At 35.4% G+C, this 18,114-nt stretch overlaps 1 protein-coding gene across 1 annotated transcript in view; it reads left to right on the top strand.

Moving 5' to 3' along the window:
* LOC150096080 (serine-protein kinase ATM-like) overlaps window positions 1-18,114 on the top strand; it is a 250,619-nt gene that overhangs the window by 120,804 nt on the left and 111,701 nt on the right. Inside the window, exon 11 of the mRNA XM_090409613.1 lies at window positions 7,247-7,390. Coding sequence (XP_090265739.1) covers window positions 7,247-7,390 — 144 coding nt within the window. The remainder of the gene's footprint in view (window positions 1-7,246; window positions 7,391-18,114) is intronic.

Raw genomic sequence — 18,114 nt, 5'->3', positions numbered from 1 at the left:
AAATGTCAGAAATATGGGTATTCCCAAACTGCCTGTTGTGGCTCTATCTCCTGTGCCTGATGTGGTAGTAAAGAGCATGATAACAAATCTTGCTCTGCAAATAAAGCTAAATGTGTAAACTGTCAGGGAGATCATCCAGCTTACTCTCATATATGTCAGAAGTGGAAAGAGGAAAAAGAAATACAAAAAATTAAAACAGAACAAAATATATCAGGATGCAAAAAGGAAGTTAACCACCACTACACCTGTTCTGAAATCCTCTTATGCAGAAATGAAAGGTAGATATAACACACTTTTTGTCTACCTTAGACCATAATGTAAGTGTTATTGCTGTTCCCAAAAGCTATTGCAGACACTTTGGGAGAAAATTTTGCCAGAATCTCAGCAACACATCATATCCTGAATTTTTAATGCTGAAAAAGCAGCAATAGAAACAAAGGCTAGAGGGTGAAGTTTATCCTTAGGTGAGTGGATCAGAGTTGCTAATTTAACATGGGGTTTGAATGTGGTGCAAAGGCCATGTTTCATCAGTACTTTGGCTATCTTTTCTGATGTACCTCTGACATAGGGAATAGAAATGGTAGGGTTGTGTTCCTATGTATTAGGGGAGGGAGGGAGGGAGGGATAATGGGGCTATGGAGTATTTTATCTATTTTGTAGGGATTGTAGCTGTTGGCCAAGAACTGTTGTGTATACTAGCTGTGTTGTGCTCTGATGATGCTGATTTGAAATTAAACAATGAAATATAAGCAGTTAATAAAACATCTTTTGATAAAATTGTTTGGTGTTGTTAATACTATTAAAAATAAGTAATGAATAACCATCAACACCTAAGCTTATCTGTTAGATTAGAGAAAATGGTTAATGCAAGACTTTTCTGGTATTTTTTAGAAAGCAATGATATTCTCTCCAATATACAATGTGGCTTTCATAGACATCATTCAACTTTAGACCATTTGGTTCATTTAGAAACTTGTATCCTTAAAATCTTTATCCTTGTAAACTTTCTGTCCGGGTGAACTTTTCCAAGTCAGTAGGAAGTATGCTATCTTGGCCACATCATCAAGAACAGGGTGTTTCCCGAGACTCTGTCTTAAGTGTGACACTTTTGACTATTAAAGTTAACTCAATCACTGAACAGCTTCCTCCCACTGTGGACAATGCTCTATATGTCGATGACTTCACAATTTATTGTCACTGTCGTAACATGAAGGTAATTGAAAGAAAACTTCAGTAAGCAATTGATTGTGTTTCTCTATAAGCTCTTAGTAATGGGTTCAGGTTTTCAACAGAAAAAAAGTGTCTGTGTACACTTTTATCAAAAACACCGCTTCACCTAGGTCCTGAATTAAGAATGAGACAAACTGTTATTCCAGTAGCAACAGAAGCCAAAGATGGCTTCTGTTGCTACTGGAATAACAGTTTGACAAAATCTTTGACAAAAAACTTACATTCCTTTCACACATTTGTCAACTAAGAGAAAAGTGCAAGAGAGCATTGACTCTCCTTTGCACTCTATCTTTATCTTAATATGTGCTTTGTCTTTATATGTGCACTTATATGTTCAAAACCGGATTATGGATCTCAAGTTTATGGTTCTGCAAGACAGAATAACTTGTGATTGTTGGATTCCATCCATCATTAGGGTATATGGATAGTTACTGGTGCCTTTCACACATCACCCACTCAAAGTCTTTATGTTGAAGCAGATGAACCAGCTCTATTGTTTAGTTGGAAACAGTTATCTCTTAATTATGCCTTAAAGATAAAGTCTCTTCCAGATCATCCTACATGGACTAAACTCTTTTCTGTGCATTGAGAAACTCAGTATCACACATGTCAAACTGCCATATGTCCTTTTGGTATGCATATTAAAGAGACTATGTAAGCTGTTGGCATGAGTGTTGACAACATTGCCTACACCAAACATAACAGCATCCCTCCATGGCAGGTTTGCACTTCATCATCTGCCTACCTGCAATTATTATTTATTCAGAGCAGCTCACTCTGATTTCTTGCCCATCTGTATTGATGGCTCAAGAACTGACACCTGTGGTGGCTGTGCTGCTTTTTTTTTTTTTTCTTATGTTACTATCTCCAACCAGATCCCACCTGATTTCAGTAATTATACTGCAGAGTTGCATGATATTCAGCTTGCACTTGTGCATATAAGAGAAAACCACTACCAAAACTGTGTAATTTATACAGGCTCATTGAGCTCTTTACAGGCTGTCTCTTCTCCTATGTATAATCCACATCCAGTACTGTATGAAGTGTTACATGTGTTGTACAAAATGAAATCCCATATACAATTGACTCTTGTATCAAAAAAAATCACAGGGACTATAGGAATTGTTTGTTATTGACTTCCACTGAACTTTTCGATAGTTTGTTATAACAGTGTTTCTGTAGCCTTACCATTCCAAAAGGCTCATTGAGCTCTTTACAGGCTGTCTCTTCTCCTATGTATAATCCACATCCAGTACTGTATGAGGTGTTACATGTGTTGTACAAAATGAAATCCCATATACAATTGACTCTTGTAACAAAGAAAATCACAGGGACTATAGGAATTGTTTGTTATTGACTTCCACTGAACTTTTCGATAGTTTGTTATAACAGTGTTTCTGTAGTGAAAGTTGATTGTATATCTAAATATGTTCCTGCTAATTGATCATTGAATAACTAACAGCTACCTAGTAGTTGTTTTTAAGCATTTTATCAACTTAATAATTAAAAACTTGGATCCTCTGGTTTGTGTTTTCAGTTCCATGGTGTGCCAGGCCCCATTTGGGTGGTTTGATGAGCTAGATGTGGTCTTGATGTTCAGAAATACGTTTATAGATTGATCTTTCTGTTCTTCCATAGTATGACAGATTGCATGAACATGGGCTCAGTATACTCCATGTGGCATCATTATTGAGAGTTTGTCTTTTGGAGAAGGTAACAGATTATGAATTTGATAATGGGTTTGAAGGTAGCAATAAGTTGGTATTTTTTTTTATAATACCAACATCTGTTGATCTGTATGTATTCATGTAACTAACTCATGATTTGATAATTACTGAAATTGGGATCTTTAAAGAAAAAAAAGTAAAGTTTAGTTTGGGTTTAAATTGAACAACTTCTTGCTAACAAACTTGAAACTTCATGTACAATTTTCTTGTATAGCAGGATGTGGAGTTTCCATAAGTAAACATTCGCATATGTCATCAATATTTATTTTACAAATATTTTGTCCCACATATCGTATTACATCATCGGGGAGCATGAAGAACAACAGTAAGGAATTTGAACAATAAAACAGTATAGCATATGTGCCAAATTTGAATCCCTCTGTACAAATAATTGTGTTTGTTGAGTTAACAAATTAGGCTGAAATGATAATTAATTATTATGATACAATCTATTTTACACAATTGAGTATAACAATTTCCCAAACTTTTGGAATAGTAAGGCAATTGTTACAAATAAGGTTTGATTTATGAAGTAGAACTTCAGTACTTTCTTTGAATAGCCTTTCATATCTGTACATAGATCTGTGTAAAACCTTAGTGTTTTCCCATTGGATCCTCTGGTTTGTGTTTTCAGTTCCATGGTGTGCCAGGTCCCATTTATGTGGTGGTTTGATGAGCTAGATATGGTCTTGATGTTCAGAAATACGTTTATAGATTGATCTTTCTGTTCTAATAGATTGCAGGACTCGGTATACTCCATGTGGCAACATTGTTGAGAGTTTGTCTTTTGGAGAGGGTAACAGATTATGAATTTGATAATGTGTCAAACGCATAATTTAACTGTAGCGATAAGTTGCTATTTTTTTTATAATCTCTGCTACTTGTTCAGAGATACCTTTTGATGTAAGTTATGGAAGTCCTAAGTTGTTCTACTTCTTTTCTTTGATGTTGTCTTTGGATGGTGTTAACTATTTTTTGTGTTATAGGGTTCAATCCACTTAATAGAGCTGTTTGTTTAATGGTTTCCAATTCCTTTTTGAGCAGTTCTTCAGAAGAACAAATTCTATGTGCTCTGGTCACTGAGGATTTTGATGCCATATTTCTGAGATGGGTGGTGTGCTGATGCATTGTCAATACAGTGTCCTGTAAAGGTCCATTTTCAGTAGACAAAAGTAGAAAGCAATCCATCAGGGTTACATTGGTATGAACATCAGGAAATTCCACTTGATGTTTCTTTTTCTAATGTGAAATTAATTCGGGGTTGTAGATTGTTAATTTTTTTGTAAAAATAAATGGAATTCTGGCTCTGTTCAATTCCATACTGCAAATATGTCATCCGTGTATTATAGAGAAATAGATGGTTTTGGGTCAAGCAAAGATTCTTCCAGATGTTGTTCCACATAAAAATTCACTAGGTAAGATTATAGTGAATCCATAGCAGTTCCTTCTGCTTGTTGGTATAGCTCTTCTCTCCATGCAAAGTATCCTGATGTAATTGTAAATTTGAATAGGTCCACTATGTCTTCTGGAAATTCTTGGGCTAGAGTGCCTATTGTTGTGGCATGTGGAATATTTGTGAAGAGGGACATGATTTCAAAGCTTCATCATGTCTGAAGATGTCAGTTTAATGTCTTGTATTCTTATGCAAAATTCTGTGGAATTTTTTATTGCAGAAGCTGAGTGCCAATGACACACTCAGTTTCATACTCTGCCTGTGCTGAAGCATGCAATTAATGTAAAACAACCATAATCAAATCCAAATACAACTTCATCAAGTCCACTAACAGAACACTCATCTCTTGTACAAATGAAAGAGCCCTTTCTGTTCACCTGCAAAGGCCATTGAATGCAACTTCTGCTCATCTGCACTTCCACTTCCCCCCCCCCCTCTTTCACACACACACACACACACACACACACACACAACCACTGTTACAGCATGCAAAGATAAAGCTATTTCCTTGCCAGTGACCCAGCTAGTTTTGGCCTTTATTTAAGTCTCATCAGTGGGGGCCAGATCCAGGAAGATACGAAGACTGAATTAATGCAGAAGTCATATGTTTTCCATATGTAAAAGGTGTATCACCTTATTATTAAAATACTCTGGACCAGTTATAGTTGTAGAATAGACATATTGAAGGTAACAACGACTTTGCAACAATTGCTAAAGTAGTGGTGAAGTCATCAGCCTTTATATATAAGTAGTCTAGTTGTGAAATATACTCACACATCAACTTTGTTTGCTTACACTTGGGTTTCTTGTCAAGTATGATTTATATATTGTGCAACCACTATAAAACTTTTATGACATCATGTTTTTAAACATCTGTACTCGAACATCATCTTCTTGAGCAGCCTTTCCATATTTCACATCTGATGGCTTTTTCTACTTCATGTATTGATATGTACTACTGTTCTTTGATATTTTTCTTTCGTTTAAATATATTTCAAGTGAATTACTCCAGACATTCAAAATATTTTTACTCCAGTTTTCATGTCATCTTTATCATCTCTGATTCTTTTAACAGTACTCTTTTTCATTCTTTAACAGCCTCTAGAATATTATGCCACTTTCCTCATATTCATCTTCTAGATTCTTATCAAAGTTTTTCCATATCTTTTTTTTTTCCCCCTCCCTTTCTTGAACTATTATTGTATTCCTTCCTTTTCTTATGTTTTTCTCTGTATTCTCTCAAAGTACAGGATGTTTTTATATATCGTTTTCTTTCCTAGGACATCCTCTTCTTGAGTTATTGTAGTTTGATTGTTTTCTTCATGTAAACAGTTTCACCATATGCCTATCTGGCTGACTCACTGTTTAAAAAAACAGTGAGTAGACTTTGAAGACAAAGTCTACCTCAATTCTCCAGGTTGGATTCTTGTTTCAAATTCTTTCATTTTTTCCTGAATATTATTTGCATTTTTTAGTTTGCAGTTCACTTCTGAAATCTGCCTGACTTTGATCATTTTTAAAATGTGATTTGCTGATAGCTTCATGAAGGCGTTTGTCTGACAGCAACTTTCTATTTACAATGGAAGTAGCACATCATCTGGTGCTGCTGCAATATACTGCAGTGATAGTATGCAGGTGCTGGAAGATTCAGTGTGATACAGTGTTAATTTGTATTTGATATCATATGTCACATTTTCATAAAACATCCATATACATTAGTCAGACAGAAGTAGAATCTCTTGCATAATATTTTGGTTCCCTTCATATTATTGACACCACAAAAGTCATAGACTGGTCATAAATCCATTGAGACAAATTAACTTCATGAGGTATGCAGCAATAATGAGGAGCCACTTTTTTATTTTGGTCTTCTGTTTCACAATCAGAGTATGCATCATCCTTACCTCAAAAAGTATTTTGTCGGTGCATATTATGTGTATCTGAACCATGAACTGCAGACCCATACACTTGCCCACATAACATATATAAACAGTCTGCACTTGTAGGCTGTAAAGCAATCTGATAGCTGTTTAGAACTAACTAATAGCTCTAAGCAGCTATCAGGCCACTACAACCAAAAGCACTAATAGGAGGTGAATATGTGTGCTTCTGGGTAAAACTCGTGTCTGTCTTTTAAGTAGTGCAAGTCAAGGCAACTTACATTGCTGAGGATTATTCTCATAAACTCTCTGGTCTATTTTCAAAACTTTCCAAGTTTCAGTTCTTTATTTGTTTCAAAAGGACGGATTTAAATATCTCCTATTTCAGTTATTGGCTCATTTCATCATCCCTTACATGTTAGCTTCATTGTCAAAGAATATGCAATTGACAGAATTGTGCATATTCTTTCATAAGTCTGCGTGTAAGAGATGATGAAAAACCTGAGTTTCTATTAGAAAATACTGCCTTATCCTTCTGACACAATGTCTGAGTGCAAGTGACCATGAAAAGTAAATTTACATGTGTGAACTTTTCACTCTCTAAAGATGTAAATCTTTTAAAGTATATATTGTACAAAGTTGTAAACTTGATAGAACAGTCTCAACACATATTGAACTATGTTGGAATCATTTAGAATTTTTTTTTGACTGTTTTTGGACTTCTCCAGTTTTAAATAGTAAGTTTAAAGTTCAGCAGATAACTGGTAAAACTGCAAATATATGGATATTTAAATATTTAGTTTTGATTTGCTAAATTAGTTATGGGAAGGTGAGATATTAGGAGGTTAGATGTCATGTAATGTTTTGTATACTGTTAACACAATTTATGTTATACAGATAATTTTTCATACTTTTTTCTTCCTGCCCCATTAATTAACTATATTGTTTTCTTAAAGAATTGACATTCAAGAGTGGCTGCTGTCCTGCTGTCAAGCAGTTGTTAGTGCACGTTGTCATTTAAGTAAGAAAAAGCTGACTTCAATGGATTTTAACAACACCATTACTTTTCCCTGGGAGAAACTTTGGAATTTTAGTGTTAAGTAAGTGCTTTTTTAAGTTCTACTAACCATAATTTTATTGCAATAAATGTTTCATTATTCATCATTATTCTTAAAAAAAAAAAGAACTTACTGGCCAAAACTTGCATGTTTTATAATTTGGTGAACTAAAGTATTATTATTATTATTATACTCCAAGGAGTCAAACACTTATAATGGGAAGTTGTACATCGCCCACACCAGCTGTCATACTTCTCTTAAACTCATTCACACCAGGTGCACTTTACTGCTTCAACAGACAAAGTGTTCCTCTCACTCACAATTCTCTGAGAGAAAAATCTAGCTCTCACTCCCTTAACCACACCAAAACTTAACTTCCATGGATGCCTCCTTGTCCTCTACCCACTTTCCATGTAATACAGAATTTCATCAACAGATATCCTATAACATCCTCTCACAAATTTATAGAAGACCTCTATCACATCACCCTTCTTTCTCCTGCCAGCCAATGTCTACAGTCCACATATCCTAAACTATCCTTGTAATTTACTTTCCATAATCCAGATATCATCTTTGTAACTATTCTTTGCAGCCTTTCCATAGCTTCTTTATCTCTTTGGAACTCAAGAGACCAAATCTGCGTACAGTAGTTCAGGTGCAATTCATATCATATCATATCATGACCTTGTAAAGAGGCACAACTTCATATCATATCATGGCCTTGTAAAGAGGCACAACTTCATATCCATACATGTCAATGTTCATTTCAACATTGCAATTATCTCTGAGTTGTATTTGTATTTTTTGCTTTGTGACCTTTGAACTTCAAGTTCCAATCCACCATAACTCAGACATTTCTTGCCTCATCAGTTTTTCCAAGCATAATCTAACCAATATGCAGTTTGAAATCTCATCATGCCAAAATGCTTAACTTTACAATAATTTAAATTCCAAACCTGTTTTCCCCTTTGAACTTCTACCTCTAATCCCCATAACTCAAAGATTTCTAGCCTCATCAGTTTTTCCAAGCATAATCCTACCACCGTCATATGCAGTTTGAAATCTCATCATGTCAAAGCGCATAACCTTACAGTAGCTTCAATTCCAAACCTGTTTTCCCTGAGAGGATACCACACGACAGGCTGTTTATGAAACAGCCTTTTAAGTGGTATCCTGTCATATGCCTTAACAAAGTCCAACAGTATCATAGTGTATCTATTCCCTTTATCCAACTTGCTTGTAGTACATTATTATAAAATAAGAGCAAATTGGTGAGACAAGACCTCACTTTAATAAATCCATGTTGATCGACTCTTTTATTTTTTTGATGGTTTTCTTGCATTGATTGTCTGGAATGGTTCATACTTTGTCTGGACTGAAGTCATGCACAACCTCAGGCCACAAGTTCCAGGGGCTTTTACTTATCCTTTATGTCTTCCATCATGCGTTTAGGAAGAAACTGTCAGCTGGGGTGATGTCTGTCTAAAATTGAATGATGTTCAGGTTGTCATCGCTGTTCATGGCCTCAATGATTCAGTCCATACACCTCTTCATGTAATTGGCCTTAAATGTTTTGATTACTCACTTATTGAGCTGTTGGATAATGGAGGTAGTGTTAGAGAGTAGAAAGACTACATTTACATCTTCATTTGCATAGTTGTGCAGCAGTTGAGTCCTAGGGCATTGTCCATCACAAGGAGGACTTTAAATGGAAGCTCCTTTTCCTCAAGGTATTCATTGACTTCTGGGATGAAGCAGTGGCAAAACAGTTCAGGAGGTTCTTTGTTGTTTAGGCTTTTGCATTCCATATCCAGTACACAGGCAGTATATTCTTGTTACGTTCTCTAAGAGCTCTTGGGCAAATTAGGCCAGGCTTTATATGGTCTTCTGGATTGCTGCAAACTAGCAGCTTATCCCAGTCTCTCATGCTGCTTTGAATCCTAGGGCTTTCTTCTGTTCATATGCTATATGCTGGTACACTGAGGAATCTTCTTCCACAATAATGCCATCTCATCAGCAATGAAAACCTGTTCAGGTTTATATTCCTTTTCGTTGTTAGTTTCTTGAGTTACACAGGGTAAGCCTTAGCATCTTCATGATCAGCTGAAGCAGACTTGCCTGTAATCTTTACACTTGTAATCTATCCTCATAATCTACTTTCCATAATCCTGATATCATCTTTGTAAATATTCTTTGCAGCCTCTCCACAATTTCTTTATCTCTTTGGAACCCAGGAGACCCAGGTTCCAAAGGTATAGGGAGGGGGGGGGATACTGCTTAAATCTGTTGTTAGGAACGAGCTTAGTGGAAATCATACCAATGTACGCAGGCAAGTTTTCTTATACTGGTCTTTGATCCCGGTGTGCAGTGTATTCTTCATTTTTAACATCACTTTATCACTTTTATAAGCTGTGTGTTTAGCAGTAAGAATTCCACCTTTATTGCCTCTCTCATCTCAGTTTCTTGTTTCCTTATGTATCACATGGTACTTTCATTGATCCCAAACATGCAGCCTATGGCCCCATATGCACTTAGAATCTGCAATCATATGCAGATTCTAAATAAATGTCACTTCTTGACATTTATTTAGAATCTGCATGTTCTCATTCAGAGTCTTCACTTTCTTAACCCTTTTAAGTTTTTGTTCCATCACTAGATTCTTTTTCATTTAGAACAAACCATGGGTATTCTCATAAACACAGTAATTTTTTAAGCACAAGTAGCCTAATGCATACGCATAAAATACACAAAGGTCAGTGTCCTACGTGGATGACACTTACTTCAAGACTGAAGATGCATGATTTTGCTATGCACACACACACACACACACACACACACACACACACACACACACATATCTATATAATGTAGTGAAGTTGTTCGCATGAATAGAAAAATCGGAACTTCATTTTGGATTCAGAAAGCAAAAGATATTCTAAAATAAAATTCTAGAGATTCTAAAAGATATAGTTGTGGAAATGAAGAAAAAAAAATGTGTCAAGGCAGCTGGAGTAGATAATATTTGACCACAATTGCTCATAACTCAGAAGTTATCATGGTTTCATAATGGCCGAACTGCATAATTCATAAGGCAAGATCAGAAGGTCGAATTCCAGACAATTAGAGTAGAGCTTTCATAGTACCCATCTATAAAAAGAGAAATAAAACTGGCAATGAGAGCTTTAGAGGAATTTCCTTATTGAGTAGGTAGAGGCATAAATCTTACCTGAACTTGAGGCTCCTGGTAAGATTTATGCAAGCATACTTGAGAAGAGGCAAAGAAAAATTGTGGCAGAGAAACTTTCAGAAGAGCAAAGTGGTTTCACACTAAATAAGGGTTGTAGATTCAGACAGTGGGATCACTTAAGGATCAAAGTCAAATAATTGGGAGGAGACTTCCATGTCACCAGTAAGGAATGCAGTAAACTGACTGGGACTTCTGATCTTATTTCCAATTTTACCTTCACATAGTGCACTCCATTAGTTGGGTATTAAACAAATGAGGATAGGCTGGCAACTTGGGACTTAGTCGACCAGATTGTACTCTCTATTGGCTTTAAACCACAAATACATATGATGGCACAACATGATAAGATTTCATGCTGGCTGAGATGTTGCCTGGTTACACGTGGTTCCCACTGTTTTCGTCAGGGAACCAAGATGAACAGTGAATTCACCATCAGAAGAATTGAAAATAAGAACCATCAGTGTAAGGAGTATTAATGGAAAGGAAATCAAACGTGCAAAACAGGCCAGCAACTGTAAAAGTACTGCTTTTACAGTTGCTGGCCTGGTTGGCCAAGTGGTTAGAATACCTGCTCTATAACCAACAGGCTGCAGTTTTGAATCTCTCTCTGTAGGCATGGATGTTTGTGGTTATCTATAGGTGGAAGATGAATTTCATTGCCTACTGTGAGACCATTGACCATGATTTCATCCCTGCTTATTGAGACCTGAAGTGGCTTCAAAAAGTTCCATGTTTGATCTAGAGCAGATTTCTGAACTGTGTAAAAAAAAAATACCAAAAAAGAAACATAAAAAAAATTAATTAAAAGGAAGGGAAAAAAAATCCTCAGCCCACCCACAGTACAAATATGCTATAGATTTGCAATTAACCTTTTGTGGGTGGGAACCACGTTAAAAAAAAAAAAGGAAATTAACATTACTGAGACAAAGACAAAAACCAGTGAGATCTTACTAAATAATAAATATAGGATGTTGTATTCATGCAATAACGATCAAGGAAAGGAAGAAGATATCATTCAACACCAGACATAAAGATAAACTTCATGATTGGAAGACAGCTTCAAGTTGAGTTATGTGGGGAAATAGGCAGTGAAATTTATTTGTGTCTGTGGTCCCAGAAAAGGTTCTCCTGTGGAAGAGTTGGAGGAATTATTTGTCATTGGAGCAGGCAGCTGACAAAGAAAATAGAAAAGATGGTCCTTAGAGATATAAACAGCACTCGGCATTGAATCCCCCACCAGGCATATAAAAATGTTTTATGAAAATTCAGAGTAAAGGGAAAGGCTAATAATAATAGTATCTACTAGATTTCTATTCAGGCTTGCATTACTAACACCGTGTTCCATATCATAAAAATATGCACAAGTTTTCATGTGGCAAGAAGACACAAGAAATAAGAAAAACCCCCATTGACTATGTCACTGTTGATGGTTATATCTTCGTCCTGGATCAGGATACAAAAGTGTACAGAGGATTTGAAATTAGAAGTGACCATCATTTAGGTCCAAGTTTTTTATCTTTTACCCCAAGGATAAAAATAAGAACACCATGGTAGTCGCAAGAAGTTAAAGAAGCAGTCCTAGAAAAGAATAAAGCATACCAAAAATTCCTAACAAAGAAATCAATAGATGCCCTAAAAGAAGCTAGAGAAAAATGTAAAGCTAAGCTATGTGTAAATCTAGCTAAACAAAATTCACTTTGGTAACACATTATAGAAGATGAATATCAGTAAAGTGGCAAAATGTTCTGGAAGCTATTCATACAGATATCATACAGGTGACAAGCACATTAAAGATAAGGATATCCCAGATTTCTGGAGTAATCCTTTTGAAAATTTGTTAAACAAAACAAGCAGTAACAGAATTCTCAAGAGGAATGAAAACAGGAGTACATATCAATACTTGAGACAAGAAAAAGCCATCAAAAACTTGAAATGCGAAAAGGCAGCTGGAATAGATGAAATTACTTCAACCTGAAATGCTCAAATATGGCATCATAAAAGTTTTGCAGTGGCTACACTGCTTAATTCAGAGGTCCTGATCAGTTGGTCAAATTCGATGATTGGAGTAGAGCTCTCATAGTTCCCATTTATAAAAAGAAAAAGGGGAATACATCTGAATATGAGAATTATAGAGGAGTATTAGTCAGAATGTAATATATGTCAATATCCATACTTGTGTACACATGTGAACAATGACATATATTACACACACACACACACACACACACACACACACACACACACACACACACACACACACTTACTTGAAGAGCTCCCCCTACCTCCCAGGTTCTTTCATCTAGAAGGGATGATTTACATGCAAGGTCTATTTGTTTGAATTTATGCTTAAAATAATCATACTTGCTGATTCTTCCCATTTAGGTGAGTGACTCCAGAATTTTTATCTGTCTTTCTGCTCTTCCAGTTATGTGATTTTTTCTCTCACTTTTAAGATTTTTGAATTTTTATAAAGACTGTTGAAATTGCAAACTTGAATGAAAATTTTAAAAGAACTCCTGTTATCATCAGTTAGCAGTGCATTAAGTTTTACCATAAGGGATCCTTTGGCAGTAAAACTTGTGATGGAATTTAGCAAACTTTTTTAGATTCCTTTTCATCTGTATATTGCATCTATTCTATATATATTTATATAGAATAGATTCAATATATATATATATATATATATATATATCTGTTTATTTGTGACCGTTAGCATTTAAGTATGTGTAATGTATGGTGGCATGGCAACTTAAACATAATGGGTGAGGAATGGAGGAAAATTGTTGATAGCAAGTTAACAATAAAGTAAATTAAATCATGTAGTACTGCCATAATATCTGTTTACTCTCAAGTATATAGCAGAAAATTGGTGATTATGATGTTTTATACATTAATGAGAACTAAATCCAAACATAATATTAATGTAATAATAATAATGAGTCACTCACTACTTCTAGCTTCCCAGGGGTGAAAAACTAAAGATATGCTAAACGTAAAAGAAATTGTAGTTCTTGTAGGAACTAATAATTTAATTTGTGACAAATATAGTATGAGAGAGGATATGAAAGGTCTGCTGGAAGAAGCAAGAAGGAAACCTAAGAGAGTAAAAACTGTAGGTTTGCTACCCAGATACAATGGGACCAAGTTAAGGAGGAGGACAATGATAGCAAATAATTCAATGAATAGGCTGTGTAGAAAAAAATGGATGCAAGTTTTTAGATGTGTGTGTGTGATGGCAGAAAAGACTCATATAAGAGGGACTGTCTGGACTTGAATTCAATTAGCATCAGACACCTGGAAAAATTACTTATTGGAATGAGACCTAATGCACAGAGTCAGGGAAACTTGATCGTCAAGGGAGAAATGGAGAAAATGTGTGTGATGGTATGCAAATATGATAAAGATATGAATAGCTTTGAATATGGTAATGCACCTGGAGAAGGAGTGGAAATATATGCTTTGGGGGGTTCAAACCTTTTGAGTATGTCTGGGGAAGGAAAAGAGAAAGTTCTACAACAAGGCCAAATAAATTGCAAATTTATTTGGCCTTGTTGTAATTATAACTAATTATAACAATAGGCTAGGTGGTAATTTGTTATGTCTATGTACATATATATAGAAATGCCAGGAGCATTAGAAAGAAAGGGGTTGAATTCATTGCTGTATTGAATACATTGAGGCCTAAGATTGTTCGCATTAATGACACCTGGCTATCAGAATTGGATATGGTAACTGAGATCGAGTACAATGAATATACTATTTTTAGGAATGACAGAGGAGACAGGAGAGGAAGGGGGAGTACTGCTAATGATATCAGATGACTTAAGTCCATTTAGAGTAGAAATGCAAGAAAACAGTGTTGATAATAATGTCCTATGTAGCAGTGAGTTTGAGGCTATCTGATGTGAAGTGAAAGCTACAAGAATGAAATATATGGTGGGGTGTTGCTACAGACCTGGTGGCTCAGTTGCAGGGGGACAATGAAGTGCATCACCAATTTAGCCTTATGGGTACTAAACAAGTGATCATTATAGGTGACTTTAATTATTCAAACATTGATTGGGTAGAAGAAAAATCTCATGGTAAGAATGAATAGGACTTTATTGAATTGTTGAGAGACAACTTTCTCAAGCAGCATGTGAAAGAAGGAACTCGAGATCGAAGAGTGTTAGATTTGTTCATAGCATGAGAAGGGGGGGTCTTTGTTAAGAATATGACTATTTTACTACCAGGTGGTGACAGTGATCATTCCATGCTTTTAGGGAAGTATGCTGAACTACAAAACTGGCAATTGTGATCAACTTAGGAGAATACTATCAGTTACTGAATGGGGAAAATGTCAGTAATGATTTTTCAAAGATTCATGGGAATCTTTGAAAAGGTGCTTAAATGAGGCAGCATCTGAATGTATCCTAGAGCTTCCCTGGGAGTGAAATGGATGTGCAACCTTATTAAGCAAGCAATCCACAATAAGAAGATCATGTGGAAAGAATATTGTGAGAATGAGAGTTGAGAGGAGTTATGAAATATATAAAGCACAGCCCAGAAAAGTAATGAGTATTGTGCAGAAAACTAAATCAGAGTATGAAAAGAAATTGGCTATACAGGCGAAAGGCAATACGAAAGAATTTTATCATTATGCTGCAAGCAAAAGAAAGAATGAATGTGGAAGAAGAAGAATAACTTTACTGAATGCAGATGATACTCTAGTGTCAGAAGCTAACGAGATTGTTCAATTAATGAGTGCTCACTTTGCTAAGATATATCAACAGGTGATGTAACATGGTGTACAGTGCTACTGCTGTATGAGAATGAGGTTGAAGAGCTGTTGCATAACTTGGATAAGAATTTGTCAATAGGGACAGATGGAATATCAACACATTTGCTAAAGGAATGTTCAGCTGAATTGGCTAGGCCTTTCACATGTTTTTATAACTTGAGTGTCAGCTCAGGAATGGAACTGGAGCATATGGAATTGGAATATAAACTCTTGACTTCCATAAGTAGATGGTTGACAGACAGATATCAAAAAGTGGTATGAATCTGCCAGATTTAAGGTGACTAGTGGTGTACCTCAGAGTTTGGTCCCTGGGCTGTTGTTGTTCAATCTATACATTAATGATATTAGGAAGGGTCTAACAGCAGATGTGCAATTATTTGCCAATAATTCAAAGATATGGAGGGCAATCAGGGATGGTACTGATATCCAGGACTTACAGAATGATTTGAATAGGTTAGAAATTTGGGCAAATGAAAATGGCTGTCAGTTTAATATTATTGAGTGTAAAGTTATGCTCTTTGGCATGATGAGATTTACAGCAGCATATTATATTGACAGGGTTATGCTACTGAAAACTAATGAGGTTAGGGATCTTGGTGTAATGGTGGATAGGAATTTGAAGTTCGAAGGATACATAGCAAAAGTTGCAAATACAACTGAGGTTGAAAGTTTTTTTTCACTTGGTTATACTATAAATTAAAGATGCCAAGAAATTATATTCTTGGTTTCATCCTTTATCCAAGATCCATAACTTTGTTCACTTACACTAACAAGTGTAAGCAAACAAAGTTTGCATGTGAAGTAACTTCATGACTGGGCTGTTTGTATATAGAGGCTAATGACTTCACATCAATTGCTCTAGTATCCCATAATGCAATGCACACATCTTTACAGACATGTATAATGCTCTGCATTATGGGAAGGACCACTATCCAGACCAGTTTCGACCTTTATTGAGGTCTCATCAGTGGGAGCCAGAAGTGATGCCAAGGGTGAAGTAATATTTTCAAAAGTCATATAGTGGCCCTTCTCATTATGCATAGCATTAAACTTGTCCGTAAAGATATGTGCTTTGCATTATAGGATACTAAGGCAATTAATGTTAAGTCATTAACCTCGTGAAGTTACTTCACACGCAAACTTTGTTTGCTTATACTCGGATAAAGAATGAAACCAAGAATATAATTTCTTGGTATCTTTAATTTATAGTATAACCAAGAAAAAAAAAAAAAAACTTTCAACATCTATCTCTAATTCAGAGTATGTTAGTAATAAGGTGTGACACCTTTCGACTACTTGTATATGGAAATATGACTTCTGCATTACTTCAGCCTTGGCATCACTTCTGGGCCTAAGTCACTTCTTACTGGATGGGTCCACCTCTGTCTTCCTTTGGGTCTTTTTCCTACCATTGTGGCAAAGAACACTTGAATTTGGTTTAAATGACCATACCATCTTTAGAGTAGCTCTCTGTCCATGCATTCCTGAATGTTAGCAATGTGATTCTTACCTGCTATCCTCATTTTTTTAATATGATTCTGCCGCAGATGCCATCCATCTGTTCATCCCCTGATTTTTCTCACCAGTCTTTAAAGTTTTTTAATTTCAACCCAGCTCTCAGATCTGTAAGTTAAAATTGGTTTGAACCCTATCTCGTATACAGAGTTTACATCTTAACCAATTGCTCTTATTCCATTTAAATTTATTCAGTTGACTCCCTACCATACCAGCTTCGTTGTCTTGGGTGTTCTGTTGTCTACTTCCATATTTAATTTGTCATCTTTATTAAAAATCCTGCAAATAAAAGTTTTATTGTTTTAATCTATAGGTTCTCCATTCAGGATGTGGTTTATGTTTTCAGTATTCCTGCTTATTTTCATTGTCTTTTTATTGCTGATTTTTATACCAAATTTATTACAGCAGTTATTCATTTTAGTCTGGGAATCTGCATACTTGTACTAGATTTATTTAAAAGTATAACGTTATCATCAACATCAATATATTTTAGTGTTGCCTACCATTTTATTTGTTTATTCTAGGCCCAAATAGTGAAAGATGTAATAGTTATCAATTTTTTCCCCCATAAAAATTAGGAATTCCTAATGCATCATAGTGTTTTTTAATTTGAAATTGGACATTCTCTGAGCTTCTTGTATGCTGATGATCATGAATTTCATATTTCATCAATCGATTATCATGAATATCATACATTTCTGCATTAAATACAGAAACAAAGCTACAATTTGAAATTTCTACCATGAAAGAAGTCAGCTGAAAGTATTGCAGTGTCATTGGAAGTTTTTCCACTTGGTTATACTATAAATTAAAGATACCATGAAATTATATACTTGGTTTAATCCAAATGTAAGCAAACAAAGTTTGCGCCTGAAATATTTTCAGGACTGAGCAACTCATATATTGAAGCTAATGACTTCACATCACTTGTCTTAGTATCCCATAATGCAAAGTACATATCCTTACAGGTATGTATAATGCTATGCATTATGGGAAGGGTCACTACCCAGCCCAGTTTCAACCTTTTTGAGGTTTCTGAGATTTATTGAGGTCTCATCAGTGGGAGCCAGACCCAGAGGTGATACTAAGGTTGAAGTAATGCAGATGTCATATTTTCATATACAAGTAGCCAAAAGGTGTAACATCTTATTATTAAAATACTCTGGATTAGAGAAAGTTGTTGGAAGTTTTTCCACTTGGTTATACTATAAATTAAAGATACCA

This window comes from Typopeltis vanoorti, chromosome 19 (genome assembly GCF_054136105.1).
Source record: "Typopeltis vanoorti isolate ZY-2024b chromosome 19, IOZ_Tvanoo_1.0, whole genome shotgun sequence".
Taxonomy (NCBI): Eukaryota; Metazoa; Arthropoda; class Arachnida; order Uropygi; family Thelyphonidae; genus Typopeltis; species Typopeltis vanoorti.
The sequence above is the reverse complement of the archived record's forward strand: the minus strand, read 5'-3'. Positions and strand labels throughout refer to the sequence as shown.